The 13,995-nt window shown below is 46.4% G+C and overlaps 3 protein-coding genes across 3 annotated transcripts; all 3 read right to left on the reverse strand.

Annotated features, from left to right (window-relative positions):
* Positions 1 to 690: 690 nt before the first annotated feature.
* Positions 691 to 2,398, reverse strand: LHYA1_G005481 (uncharacterized protein; the record flags this gene model as incomplete). The annotated part of the gene is made up of 3 exons (XM_031150426.1): positions 691 to 1,111; positions 1,163 to 1,838; positions 2,077 to 2,398. The coding sequence occupies 3 exons, from the start codon at positions 2,396 to 2,398 to the stop codon at positions 691 to 693; spliced, it is 1,419 nt and encodes a 472-aa protein (XP_031004805.1).
* Positions 2,399 to 7,042: 4,644 nt separating this feature from the next.
* aes1_1 (Acetylesterase) lies at positions 7,043 to 8,232 on the reverse strand (the record flags this gene model as incomplete). The annotated part of the gene is made up of 4 exons (XM_031150427.1): positions 7,043 to 7,239; positions 7,305 to 7,425; positions 7,482 to 8,052; positions 8,105 to 8,232. The coding sequence occupies 4 exons, from the start codon at positions 8,230 to 8,232 to the stop codon at positions 7,043 to 7,045; spliced, it is 1,017 nt and encodes a 338-aa protein (XP_031004804.1).
* A 1,476-nt stretch (positions 8,233 to 9,708) lies between these two features.
* Positions 9,709 to 11,259, reverse strand: LHYA1_G005483 (uncharacterized protein; the record flags this gene model as incomplete). Its single annotated transcript, XM_031150428.1, has 2 exons — positions 9,709 to 10,083; positions 10,138 to 11,259. 2 exons carry the CDS (start codon positions 11,257 to 11,259, stop codon positions 9,709 to 9,711), a joined length of 1,497 nt encoding a protein of 498 aa, XP_031004803.1.
* Between the last annotated feature and the right edge of the window lie 2,736 nt (positions 11,260 to 13,995).

Genomic DNA, 13,995 nt, shown 5'->3' on the forward strand with positions numbered 1-13,995 from the left:
GATTATGATTAAATATCAAAATTAAAGAATCAAGTCAACATAGGAACATATCAACAACTAAGCTAACTCCCACCCTCCCCTCCCCCCACCCCTTGTTATCCAGTATCCTACTATCCAGAATTCTATCCCAACGTCTCGCTGTAAGAAAATCCTAGGTTTCGTGGATAGACGGGTCGAGAAATGAAAGATAAGTCAGTCAGTGCCACAGTACAGTTCCCAGAAATAGAATGAGCAAATAAGCTGCATAGATTTACTTATAACTAAGACGAGATAGGACCCGGGTTTCAAAGCGAGAAGAAGTAAGTACGAAAGCTCAACACAGCCGCCACGGAACTTTATCATTTACTATATACCTAGGTTGGTAGTAAGTAATAAGGGCTAGAATATACCTCCTTAAGGTATCCACTAGAATAACATATACCTCAAATCGAAAGTTAGTGATATTGCTTGCTATAGTATCCCGATTCAGGGATCTCATTTCTCATTTCCTAAATAAACATCACGTCTTAACATCCAGATATTATATCGAACAACGCAAAGCGCCTAGCCAAGCCAAGCCAAGCCGAGTCAAGTCAGGCGAAACTCATACACCAAACAATCAACCAACCTATCTACATTTTCTGTTTTACCCAGAACTCCCTCCCAATACAACCATACAAAACTATACCCATAACCCCCTTAGCCCCTCAATCACCGATTCTGAATTTGCTGTTGGTGTTGCTGCGCTTGCATCATCTTCTGCCTCAGCATCTCATTCTGCATTTTCTGCTGATCCGCTTGTTTCTGGCCCGCCTGTTGCCGTGCTGCAGCCATTTGCGCATCTTTCTTGAAATCCACGCCTGGAAATAAATCTTGCAGTTTCTTGTACTGATCTTTCAGCACTTCCGCCCTATCTTCATCTGGTTCTTCCATGTTCTCCTTCTTTTTCACATCGGAATCTTCTTCTTTAGTCTCGGTCTCGTCGGGAAAGGGGAATTTGAGGGCTGGTTTGGACGTTATGGATGGGGCGGTCATTATAGCGGGGTGGGGAGGGATTTGTGAGGATGGCTTATGGGAGCGGTCGGCGATGGCAGCGAGATAGGCTAGATTTGATTGCAGACGGCGCATGCATCTGTCACTGTTAGTTTACCATATATCGAAACAATCAAGAGGGGCTACGCACTCAACATATTCCCTACTACTCGCCGCCTTCCACCTATCTGCCTTTTCTTTATCCGCCTTTTCCTTCTCGCTGTTAGGTGAACCGGTATTCTCTTTCGTTTCTTCTTTCTTTGCCTCTGCCTGGCTGGCTTGTAGGCTTACCGCCTCCATCAGTAATACCTGGTTGATGTCTAACAACAATGTAACCCTCTCCTTCTCCCTAAACTCCGACCCCGGACTCAGCGGGGATGCTATACTGCCGCCCGCATTCCCACCTTGGGACCCCGGAGGAAAGTTTGGGGTCTGCGGGGTAATTATCGTCCCTGCCTGGGACTGCTGGTTGTTGTTTGGCGTTTGTAGATGTGTTTGGTTGTGACTTTGCGGTGGAGAGAATTGTGACTGTGTCGGTATATTTGGAGAAGTGCCGAGTGGGACGCCGCCGAAAGGGGAAGCTCTTGTGGGGGTCGAGGAATTCGGAGGTGGTTGCATGCGCTGGACCTGGTGCTGATTCATATTCGGAGCGTTCATTGGGAACGATGGAGCGCCGGACGAGGTCGGCATGAAATTCGGGGGAAGATTGGAGGCTGACGATGTAGGTATGCTTGCTCCGTAGGGCGAGGTAGAATATGGGGTTTGATATGCAGGGACTGTTGATAAAGGGCAGGTCAGCAATTGTTTGCTACATAGTTTACGAGCCGCTTGAAACAATCAAAAGGGACATAGACATGACGATGGGAGGCCAGCCATCCTTCCTCGAAATTACTCTCGACGGGCTACTGCTTAAGGTTATGCGGGACAGCAGGGCTAGCTATTCCCGATGCCTGTCTCCTCGAGTAACAAGCGCTGATGGGGAAAAGTGCGAGAGCCGTATGTAGTAGATTAAGACATGCAGAGTAAAGTCGACGTCTGAGGAAAAGAAAGCTGTGTGCAACATACCACCACCACCCATATGCGTCATACTGCTGTTAGGCATCATCCCCATACCACCTGCATCTCCACCCATGCCGGGACCAGGCGCGGCGCCATAGGGCGATGACTGCTGAGACGGCCCTCCTCCCACGGCATACTGCTGATGGTGGTGTTGCTGCTGATGTTGCTGTTGCTGCTGGTGCTGCTGTGGGTTGTACATCATGTGCTGAGGCTGTTGTCCGGGGCCGGGCTGCTGCTGGTGATGGTGGGGGTTAAGATGGGGAGCAGCGCCATTGGGATTGAAGGGCGCTGGATTCCCAGGGCCATATCCATATGAGGGTGCATACATGGCTTAAGCTTATGAGAAATGTAGCAGTGGGGATGGCGATGGCGATAGGCCGACGGGCATGGCCTCGGTGCCGTATTAGGACGTACGATTAGAGTACAGTAGTGAGGACGAGACAGGAACAGGGTGAAGTGTGTCGCAATGGTGGGCGGGATGGTGGATGGATCGGTCGTGGTCGTGGAGAAGCGAGGTGCAAGCACCAACAGTTTCCTCGGTGCAGAAGAAGGAACAGGGATGGACTGGACTGGGGTGCGGACCGTGTGGCAGGAGGCCAACGGCGATACGGAGTAGTTTCGAGGATGTTGCGTACGTACCAGGCCAACGTTTGAGGATACTCTGTTGAGCAGACTCGGTGGCACTTTTTTTCATTGGCTGACAAACCATGCAAAGGCGAACCGAGCCGGCACGCCAGGCTTTGTACAGAGTAAGTTAAGTGTCCAGATGCTTGCTCCTCATGCACGACATGCGCCCATGGCACCATTATTGATTTTTAGGAATACCGAGTAATGCCGATCCCATACTTCGTAGATGTGGATGTGTGTGGATGTTATAGTGGAGGTAAAGGTTTATGGAGTATATAACGTACTGGGTGTAAGGGTTGAGAGTCTAAATGTTAGTGATTAAGTCGTACTGTAATCTCGCATTAATGACACGAGATACTATATTGTATCTCGAAGACTATATACTACTATTCAAAGAAAAGAAACACTTTATGCACAAGGCTAGCAATAGGTGTCTCAGCTGAAGGGTCTTCCTGTGTTCCATATATTATATCACCTATTAATAATAATAATAATGATATTGATTTACGACCTAGAAGCATAGTGACTCGGACCTCCCTAGGGGTACAGGGTCGTGCTAAGCTACGGATTTTTACATATAAAGTCCTATATATAAGAAGACCTAAAAACTATAAGAGGAAAAAAAGACTCCTCTTATATATAGTCCCGGGTCCCTAATCCCGCGGTGTCTCAATGCTCTTATAAACCCTAGAAAGCAGTTCTTGCATATGCGTAGCCTAAAGGCTGTATAACTGTGACCTTCCTCGCTAGTCGGGATAGACCACCAGATTTTATAAGTAGAGTGAAATTCACACCTAGAAAGCTAGATCTCCTTATAAAAGCCCCTATTCCTAGCCTCCTATATGCCCTCCCTTCTACTATATGCTAATCAAGGTTGGAAAGCGTTCTTAGGTTGCCTCTATAGGAATTATCCGCATGCTATAGGTCTGAAAGTCCTTTAAGAGCCGCAGGTCTTAAAGAGGAGAGAAACTAAAGCACTTCTACGTCCTCCCCCTTTACCTCCTAGCTTAACTATATATAGTATCGCTCTCGCATATAATTCGCTATTCGTAGATGCTTATAAGATTTGATAAGGCCTAGGTTGCTGCATAGAAGACTATATTATAATAGCTATTCTATGTTAGGACTATACCGCCAGGAGTTATAGTAACACATATAGCTCGTAGCATATAATCGCCTTAGTCAGTCACCTCAGGGACTGCGTTCTCCTAGAGATCCATCTTCTTTTAGCGCGCCGCGGACGTTATTATGGTAGTTGTAGGGTCGCTTATCGTGACTCAAATTTAGCTCTAGGATTGTATTCCAACGTGGCGATATCGCGATAGCGAGGTCACCATGCCACTCAATCCTTGGGACAAGCAAAAGCTTATCCACAGGTTCGTAGGGGACACCACGTACAGGTGTTGAGTCTTCGTCCCCCATATCACCTATCAAAAACCGACCTAAGAATAGTTACAATTTCTGCACAGCCTTAGCACATCACTTTGAATCAGAGCATTTCCGTCGGCCTTGGGGTCCATGGCGCATGAGAAGCTGACTGCGTCGAAGCAGGGTTAGTCCGGAGTATAGGCACTAGGTGGTTGTACGTAGGTGGTTTTACGTAGGTGATTGTACACAGCCTTGATTATATAGTCAATTATCTATCAAATATGTCTCCTAAATTCGAAGTCCTGTCTTTTTCGTTTCAATATATAACTTTTCCATGCGCATTTTCAAATAAATAGCTAGTTTATACATAAGAGTCACACAGCACTCAAACATGGCACTTCGATACTCGCCAGACTATCATCGCCTGGAGATTGATAGATTTGATGGTAGTCGTGGAGAAGAACAACAACAGCAGTACCCGCAACACGATGCAATCGAATCATCTCCTCCAGCTCAAGTAGGCCCAGAATATGAGAGTTTGATGAGAGAGGCTTTGGAAAACGAGATCAGCGATGAAAGTGATAAGAATCGAACATCTCCTTTACGAAGATCATCAGGCGTAAACCAGACCTCAGCACCCCCCTTGCGGATTCTACGAAAGCCCATTCCAAATCCCAATAATGTTTTTAACGCAACCGACATCACAAACGAAACCCCAAATAACGCTGCGCACGAGGCTACAAAAGTGGTTGCTACCCAGATCGACGAAAAAAATCAGACGAGTACAAAAACAGCAAGGGTCTCATGGACCATGGAAATCGGTGCCGTCATGCTCAGCTTAGCCGCTTTGATAGCCATCGTTGTTCTTCTGATCGTCGAAAATGGCAAACCGTTAAGCGATTGGAAAGCTTTCTTCTCTTTGAACACTTTTGTTTCGATTCTGGGAGTCGTTGCCCGTTCTTCTATTGCATTCGCCGTCAGTTCTTGCATAGGTCAAGAGAAATGGAACTGGTTCCGGAAGCGAGCCGATAATATCTTTGCATTCCAAATATTCGATGATGCCAGCCGTGGTCCAATGGGTAGCATGCATCTGGTTTGGTCATTGAAAGTCAGGTAGGAGTAGCTTGACGTCTCCTGGAAATTATGTGCTAATTCTTTGGGGAAGTCACTTGGCCACTCTCGGTGCGATCACGACAATCATATTGATTGGATTCGACCCGTTTCTGCAGGCAATCATTACCTACGACGGAAGTTTGGATGACGTGAGCAATGGCCTTGATATTTCTGTTCCACATACCACCCGTCTGGACGTAGGTTTATACCAAGACAACGCAGGAGGTGGAATAAGGGTCATTCCGCTGCTGTCATCACCGTACAACCTTACCATTGATGCGACAGATTTTTCCTTTCAACCGGACATGGGAATGTCAGCTGCCGTATTTAACGGCTTCGACAACTCATCTGTTTCTGCGAAGTCTCGCCCTTCAATTAGCTGCAGTTCAGGGAACTGTACTTGGCCTCTGTTTACTTCTCTTGCTGTTTGCAGCACATGCAACGACGTTACTGCGCATATTAATAAAAGTCGTAAGATGGGGGCACCGCATGGAAAGACGAGCACTGAAGACTTTGAAACTGAATACACGAGCTATTCGTTGCCGGGCATCGATTTCGCAAACTTTGATGGGGTGGAAGGGTCAGGGCAAAATTTCGTCGAGGATTCTATTACTTTGGCTGCAATAGCGAAAAGCAACCACAGCGCGACCTTGACATTTCAAAACAACCTGAACATGATTTCCTCAATAATCGTCATGCAAGCTGGCAATTCTTATATAAATGGGACAACGATATGGGAGGATACTCCAGTAACGGCGACCGAATGCGCACTTTACATGTGTGCCAAACTCTACTTGTCCTCCGTGGTCCAGGGCGAAGTCGTGGAAGAAGTTGTTGACTCGTGGTCTCGTAGGAACATGGACTCGTTTCAAACAAGGATAACTCCTGGCTATTCAGATCTAAACGACACCGTTTCCAAGGCTTGGGCAGCTCAAGAAGGCTACCCTCTCTTGTTCATAGACGGGGATCTCTACCGTGAGGACCTCCAGCTTTACATAACCACGGAGGACGTTGCTCAAAATTCCATCGCCGAGACTTTGCCACGGCAGTTCAATATCTCACAGTCCGCGATCAGCAGTATGGTATTATGGATAGACTCGTTTTTCACTGATAGCATGATCAAATACGGGGTAAACACGTCATTCCCAGGCCAACCACCAGTTATACAATCCCTCGCGTCATCAAAGGACCTTAATGCAACGTTCTCCAGCGTGTCGCAGAGCATGACAAACTGGATAAGAAACAGCGCAGGCACACCTGTAGCAGGAACAATGCAGCAATGGGTCATCCATACCCGCGTGCGCTGGGGTTTCATCGCCGGACCATGTGTAGCAATCCTCTCGGGAAGCCTATTCACGTTACTCTCAATTTTCAACACACGACGTATGCGATTGCCATCATGGAAATCAAATGCACTAGCGACAATGGTATACGGGCTCGACGATGAACAGCGCGACGGACTGCGACTTGCCGACGAGACTGGGAAATTGAAAAGGGCAGCTAAACAACTTTCGGTGCAGTTTGAAGAAACGGAGAAGGGTGCGCACTTAGAAACCTATATCCAGAGATTGGGCTAAGAATTGAATATCAGGAGGACTTGGTATGGAAAGTAAATGCTAAAGCAGGCGCACGGTCTAGTATCAGAAAGAAATACGCATGGAAACTCTTTTTCGGTATAGTAATAATCCCCTGGATAGTTACTTGTGGATTGTATCTCGAGTACACTTACTCCGGTATAGTAGTAATAGAGTTCGGGCCTTAGCTAGGCGGCATGGGTCCCGTTTATGCCCCCCTTTAAAATTCCCCCAATAAGATATATTAAGAGAGTAAGCAGATACATACATATCTTCCTCATTCCAATCTTCTACCAATAAGTAGCAAACTTACTCGTCCCCGCCACAACACTCACAAACTCATGCGCGATAGCCTCATCCGTCTTCTCCGACGGATGCAAGTCATCATACCACAGATAATGATCCAACCCAACATCACTCCCCGTGCACGTGCCAGCAGCATCACAGTTCCAATACGGGCCCGTGACATTCGCCGGCGCGTCAAGTACTTATCCGGGTTGTAGTATATATCTGAAATAAATGCATTCGTGTCGAAGATAGCAAACGAGGCACCAGGGTACCGTTTTGCGACTAGGAGTTCATATGGTGTGCGGTAGTCGAAGACAGTGTTGACGAGTTGCGTGTATTCTTTCATCTTGTATGATATTTCGGTAGCATTACCTCCGGTCGATGTCTGGTGAGTTGTTAGCAAGTGTTCCGACATGTCTTGATTTTATTTTGCGGCTTTACCTTGGTGGGCCAATATCTACTCGTAGAAAGTCCTCCATCTTCCGGCAAGCCGTATAATGGCGACAACTGTAACGGAGCGGTATTCATCAAGACGAAATATCTCCCGCCAGCTGCGTAGATGGAGTCAAAGCGGTCGTAGATACAGTCAATGTAGTCCGGGATAGTACTATTGTTCACCTCACTGTCAGTAATGAACGCGCCCTGTCCGAGGTCGTTGGTCCCAATCCACATCGAATACACCGTGTTTTCTGCTGTTCGGTCCGTGTATAGTGTGTTAGTGCCAGTAGAGGCATTGATATATGCAACATCCGCCTTGAAAGCATTAACCTCGTAGACAACATCTGGAAATGGACCATGAATTCCAGCAAGATATCGGTAAATGATGTTATTATCGCAGACTGCTCCAGACACCGCATAGTCATACAGCTTGGCACCAGTGTAATTGGAGACCCATCGATCCCAAGTGATCCCTCCACCGGATGTGAAGTTATTCTCTGGGAGGAGAAGTCCTGGTGGCGGGGCACTGCCATTGTGGGAGTAAAAGTACGCAAGTCTGCTCTCGTCGGTGTAGCTGCAGATCGCAGTTCAGCGATGATCTCTGCGTGAACGGAGAGCTTTCTCACCTGTCACCAAACGCAACCAGATTCTTAAAGTCCTTCACCCAACCCGAGTCTCTATGATGTCCCTCATTTTCAGTATCCGCCACAACTACTGCACTCGCAGCAAGCAACGCAATGGCTAGAAACTGCATTATGCTGGTTCTTGACGTAAACTTCCCGCAACGACACTTCGCGGAGCAATTAGGTAAAATAATAGACGAAGAGCAGAAGAGAAAGGGCAACTGAAAGTAATGAGCAGAACCTAACTTTTATACTACTGCATATTCTGCAAATACAAAATCGACAAGGAGTATTCCGCAGGAAATGTTCCCGAAATCAACATCATAATTAAAGTGTGCGAATAGGAAGACGTTACGAGCTTACCTTTACCCCGCGCTGTCAATATGTCGAATTAGAAACCCCCGGTTGAATGTCTACATCGCATATATCTCCACTTGGCTTTGAACAGGGTAGCGGTGTGCGGAGAGACGAAGAAGGATTGAGGGGCAGGAACATGGACATGGACATGGGAATTTGGGTGAAGATCTAGATTATTCCGATTCCATGTGCGAGATGAGGGGTTCGGAGTCTCGGATTTCAATGTTGTTCGGCCTGAAAGGGTTAGCCGTAAAATTGCGTGACCAACATCACATGACATATATTAATCCTGAGCTTCTGTCAGAATTTGTAAGTCACGGCGGGTAATCAAATGATACGGAGTAAGATAAGGCTATCATAGAGGCATACATATTGAAGAATGCTCGGTGGAGTGAAGTGTGACGTAAGCGGCTAAGTCTACTTTAACGACTTCAACACCCTCCCTTGCTCATTGTATTTTATATTCGACATTTTTATAAGATTTGCGAAAGCCTCTACACATAGACATGCTCGATCATAATATACAGAGCCTAGTAGCCTTTATACCATATCTCTGAGGATTCCGCTTTCTTCAGAGTAAATTGACCTTCTTTACACATCAACTGCAACTTATCGCTATTTTTCTCAACTGCGTCCATTCCATCTCGAGCAAAAGCCACAAGATAAGCAAAAATCCAAGAGCAGAAAAACCCTCTTAGTTTTCAAACCCCAACAAAGGTATGTTACTGCTCGGGGCTGTCATGTTATACTCAGCTGAGTCCTTTCGCAGAAACGTATCAAGTCATATTTACTTATTGTTTGATATTCATCCTCGCCATTTGACACGATGCCATCTCTGAAGGTGTTCCAGCTTTTTGTGAAACAAGATACTGCATACAAGTGGGGTATTAGGCGGTTGATACAGATGACTTGGCGGCTTGCCATCTCCCATCCCTTTCAATTTCTACTTCTTCACACCTCCGCCGCAATTTCTACCTGCTCTAACGATGTGAATATCATATCACATCGTTCCTCTACGGCAGTCGCCACTAATTTCGCTCTCCACACTTTGCCAGTCGTTTTCATGTAGCATTGTATGATTCATGCTTGAGAGATAGCTGTGGAGAAGCAGCTGGGTCTGCTTCGGCGTCCCAAGCGCGGCTTGGGTCATGCCTTTCTCAATAGCTGAGAGGTATACGGATGAACGCTAGACTCGATTGCCGATGTCAGATATGCGATGGCTCACGAATTCGATGTTTGACTGCGCACTCTCAAGGATCGACTTTCTCAGGGTAGGCGATGTATCTCTGCTCTGGAAATGCGACCTGGCCACAATCTGGTTGTCTCGAGGCCCAATCGGCAAGCCTATCCCTGTGCCATCCGCTTCTCCACATTCCGCCCTCATCAGCTTTCCTCTCGATGCCGAACCGGACAAACTTTGCGATTCTGCACATATTACCGTGGTGCGTGTATTGCAGACATTCTTCATCGGCATAGCAGAGCTGTGCGCACTCGTCGAACGAGTCAGCGTTCACCTCCCTGCCACCAATCCACTGGTCCAGCGCCTGGTTGTCCCAGTTGTCCCGATATGGGGGTAGTGAAGGAATTACGTGGTCGTAAAAGAGCTCCGTGTACGTCAAAGGGCCCTGTTAAAATGGTAAGCCCAAACGCTCCGTACACAAATGCTATCAAACACTCACTGGTTTATTCAGTCGCCGACGCTTCATTTCGATATCAGCAAGAAACGCAGTATCTTCTGCTGTAACATGATGAAACGTCACTGCCGGCTTACACCAGTAGTCATTCGGCGGGCCAAAAGGCACAGTCCCAGGTCTCTCCCCATTAATGACCGGCATAACATTCTGAATTCCAGTCCCAAAGTCTCCCAACGCGAAACTAAGTATAAGATCACCACAACACTCCTTCTTTGCCCTAACATCCCAGCGCGCAGCCGTGCCATTCGTATGTGCGAGCTCGGACATCAGAGCATTTGATATCAGCGCACCTGACCCGCCATGTGCAAACGAATAATCCGCAATTAAAACCTCGCTGCCAATGTAAGACTTCTTCGTCGGGTCCAGGGTTTCCAACCATAAGAGCAGATTCTCCATCACCACGTATGTGTCCCCATCAATCTGCACATACCAATCCATATCCGGCTTCATCACCCACATCTTCTCGAGCATGTGCACGAACTTATATTTATCCAGCGTCCACGCAGCGAGTATGCCGGGGTCCTCGGGGTGTTTGATCCCCTCCAGCTCGCTGATGTCTTTCTTCGTCTCCCAGAGTTCCTTCTGCTTGAAATATAGGTCGAAGTCCCGGTTATTGTCTATGATGGACGGCGAGACGGCATCTAGAGAGTCGTGGAGATGGTACGGTCCGATGTCTTGCTCGAGGTCGGAGAACAGAAGTACGTGTTGGGCGCAGCGCAGTGAGGTGGTCATTAGTGCGGGGATTTTCGATTCTGCTTCTGAGGCGCCGGTTTTAACGCCTATTACTACGTTTTGCATTCCTGGGGGGCACGGCGGTAAACTTGTTGAGTCTGCCTTTGGTGCTTCTGTGCTCGTTGTAGGTGTGTTCATTTCCCCCGCACTTGCTGTCTGCGGGGTTTCCAAGTCATGGATCTTTGTCTCCGGACTCGGTACATACTGAACTAGACTTGCTGTGACTGTCACGACTGGCTTTGAATCCGGGCTTGCTGTGCTGTAATAACGGCTGAAAGAAGTGAAATTAGATCCATGGAAAAACAGAAAGTATTGCAATAAAAGAACAACCCCAATGATTTGGTAGATCCGAAACCTTGACCGCTGTAAGATCATCGTGCATGCTCTTGGGATAATTTGAAATAGAGGGACAAAGAAAAAGAGCGTTGTAGAACAGCAGAGAGTGAAGAAGCAACAGAATGGAGATCTGACTAGAAGGATTATCAAGAATACTTATCATGTAATTACTCTAATTATAGCAGCCGCACCGGCTACACCAATCCAGTAACCCGTATCGGGCGTTTGTAAATCATAGGCATTACCTTTCCAATCACGCATCGCTGATCATCCGATATAAATTACTTACGTTGTATAGTACGTAGATCCTAGAAATTGCCCCATATGATTAGTGATTGTGGAAATTTTTGGTTAAAAGTTAGAGATCTAGAGACTTTCTGAAACGTACTACCTTGGTTTTAAGTGGGCTATATATTGGAGATCAATCCCAAAGGAGTTTGTGACAGCCTAGTCTAAACCCCTTTTCGTCTGGTGTATCCGGCCCCGCGGATCTTGTGGCGCACTTTAGAGGGATTCCTTCAGCTCCTCATAAATAACACTAGAAGACAATGATTGCGTGTTCTACTTTTAGAAAAGGGGTTTCGGAGATGATATTTTAATTCAAAGTCCTCAAAACTCATGACCCTACTTTCAATAGATACACATTCAACACATAGTCCGCTTGTCTCCTCAGACACGCGGCGCTTTTTGATCAGAAAATATATAGCATGACATCATGTGTATAAGTCGCTTGAAATTCCTATCGGTTAAAAAATATATTCTAGGAGAACTATTTATATTAATCTAATCCTTCCGTTGTATATCACACCTATCTAGGTATACCTAATATGTTCTTAGACTCCACTTACGGCATAAGCTTGTATTTAAAATAATGCTAAGTATTCGTGCCTACGAAGTAAAGAGCTAGTGAAGGGAGGTAGACATCACCAGGACAGTAACCTACCGCAGACCAAATCGCGAATAAAATAAACTGCACCGTCTATGATATAATCTCCACATATCAGAAATGGTAAAGCGGGTGGCAGTAAGTAGATGATTACTTACCCTGAGTCGTCATATGATCTGACTATTTTGGAGAGTGGGCCCGATCAATCACTTCTGATTTTCTCAACTTGATCGTTCCTTCTCACGGCTTAAAACGATCATTACAACTTCGTCCAGAGCTTAGCTACTGCTATTCAACCCTCGTATCTCTCCTAAAATGCAAAGTTCAAAGCATGGGTACGTTCTATCTATACGACACCCAAACGTCCAAATCTCGGATCCGGATTCCCTAAATTAATACACGCCTTTCACCAATGATTCCATCCACGCAAGACGAGCTTTATGAACAGATATAGTCATTCTGAAGAGCTCCAAATATGGCATTGATGGGTCTGCCGCCCGAAATATGTCGGGACATCGCATCGTAAGGAAAACGATAACCGTCGCAGGTCTGTCGGGTGCCTTAGAGTGGTGAAGAGTATGCAATTCCCTTCAGGAGTAAAGCGTTGTGCTAATTTCACCAGGGATTTCAGTTAAGCGGTGTTATAATCAATCTTTAAAGATGGATCTGTCCATTTTGACGTCCATCGAGGATGCCACATGATATATCCCTCGTTGCCGATTCGGCTCTGAATCTCATGCGCGAAAAACAAGCAATGGCAATAGTGTATTTTGGCTTCGGCCGCCAAGGTAGCCGTCCAGTGTGAAGGGAAGGCCATGCTCTTTCCTACCTTTCGATCAACCTTGCGCATTTAAGGTTAAATAATACTGCAATCATTTGGAAACGAAGTTACTTATTGATGATATACTAGCTTCTAAGTGGTCGTGGAATTTGGCTCCCGTTCTGATATGGTTGGTCTAGTGGAGCTACCTTAACTTAGTACCTTGACATCACACCACACCACACCACATTACTCACACTCACTACTCACATCATACAACACTATGGCATACAATACTCAAAAAAAGGATTCTCTTTAAATATTCATTTGCCAACCTCCAGGACAGATTCAAAACATTTCCTAGCGCTAATGCAAGAGGTGCAACATGCAAGGCTAATCTAATCAAGATCCCGATCCATCTGCATGTGACCGACTTGACTCGACTTGACTCACCCCGCGCTTACGTAGGACATAAAAGGGTAGGGTTTCCCCGCCATGTCTCTCGAGCCTCTAACCACCCTTTATGGATTATTATTCCTCGCCATCTACACGTATTCACTCGGTATCCATATCCCTCAGAGTCTTATCGAATACCTATATAGCATCTCGCACAGTATGGCCAAACGCCTTGGCATCTCCACAGAGCAAGACCCCACGACACCAGAACATGCATATGAAGCTGAACAAGAACATCATGTCCCACGCTCATCAAGGCTGACATTGATGAACCTTCCGGGTGAATTGTTCCAGGAGATAATTGCGCAAATGGTTTTTGCGGAGAAAATGAGAGCGACGACAAATTTAAGACTCGTCAATAGTATATCCCTCCTAAAATCGGACTCACTTTTCGAAACTCACTAATATCCCATAGAATCGTTCGATAATCTAGTTGTCTTCACTCTGTTCAAACGTGGTCTCATCGACAGGAAGCACATTCTTGAAGGCCGCTGTCGAAAATGCCAAATTCCCGGCTCCTTGCTCACCAGGTTCTTGTTCATCAAGTTGGAGACTGTCTATGGCCGCGAAAGCTATCTCGGTCAGGTGATCGATGAGATACTTGACCGATTCGAACACTTTCAACTGGAATCCGACTCGAAATCCCAAACACTACGGCATGAAGCCAGAATTC

Source organism: Lachnellula hyalina (assembly GCF_007821495.1).
Source record: "Lachnellula hyalina strain CBS 185.66 chromosome Unknown contig00079, whole genome shotgun sequence".
NCBI classification, from domain to species: Eukaryota; Fungi; Ascomycota; class Leotiomycetes; order Helotiales; family Lachnaceae; genus Lachnellula; species Lachnellula hyalina.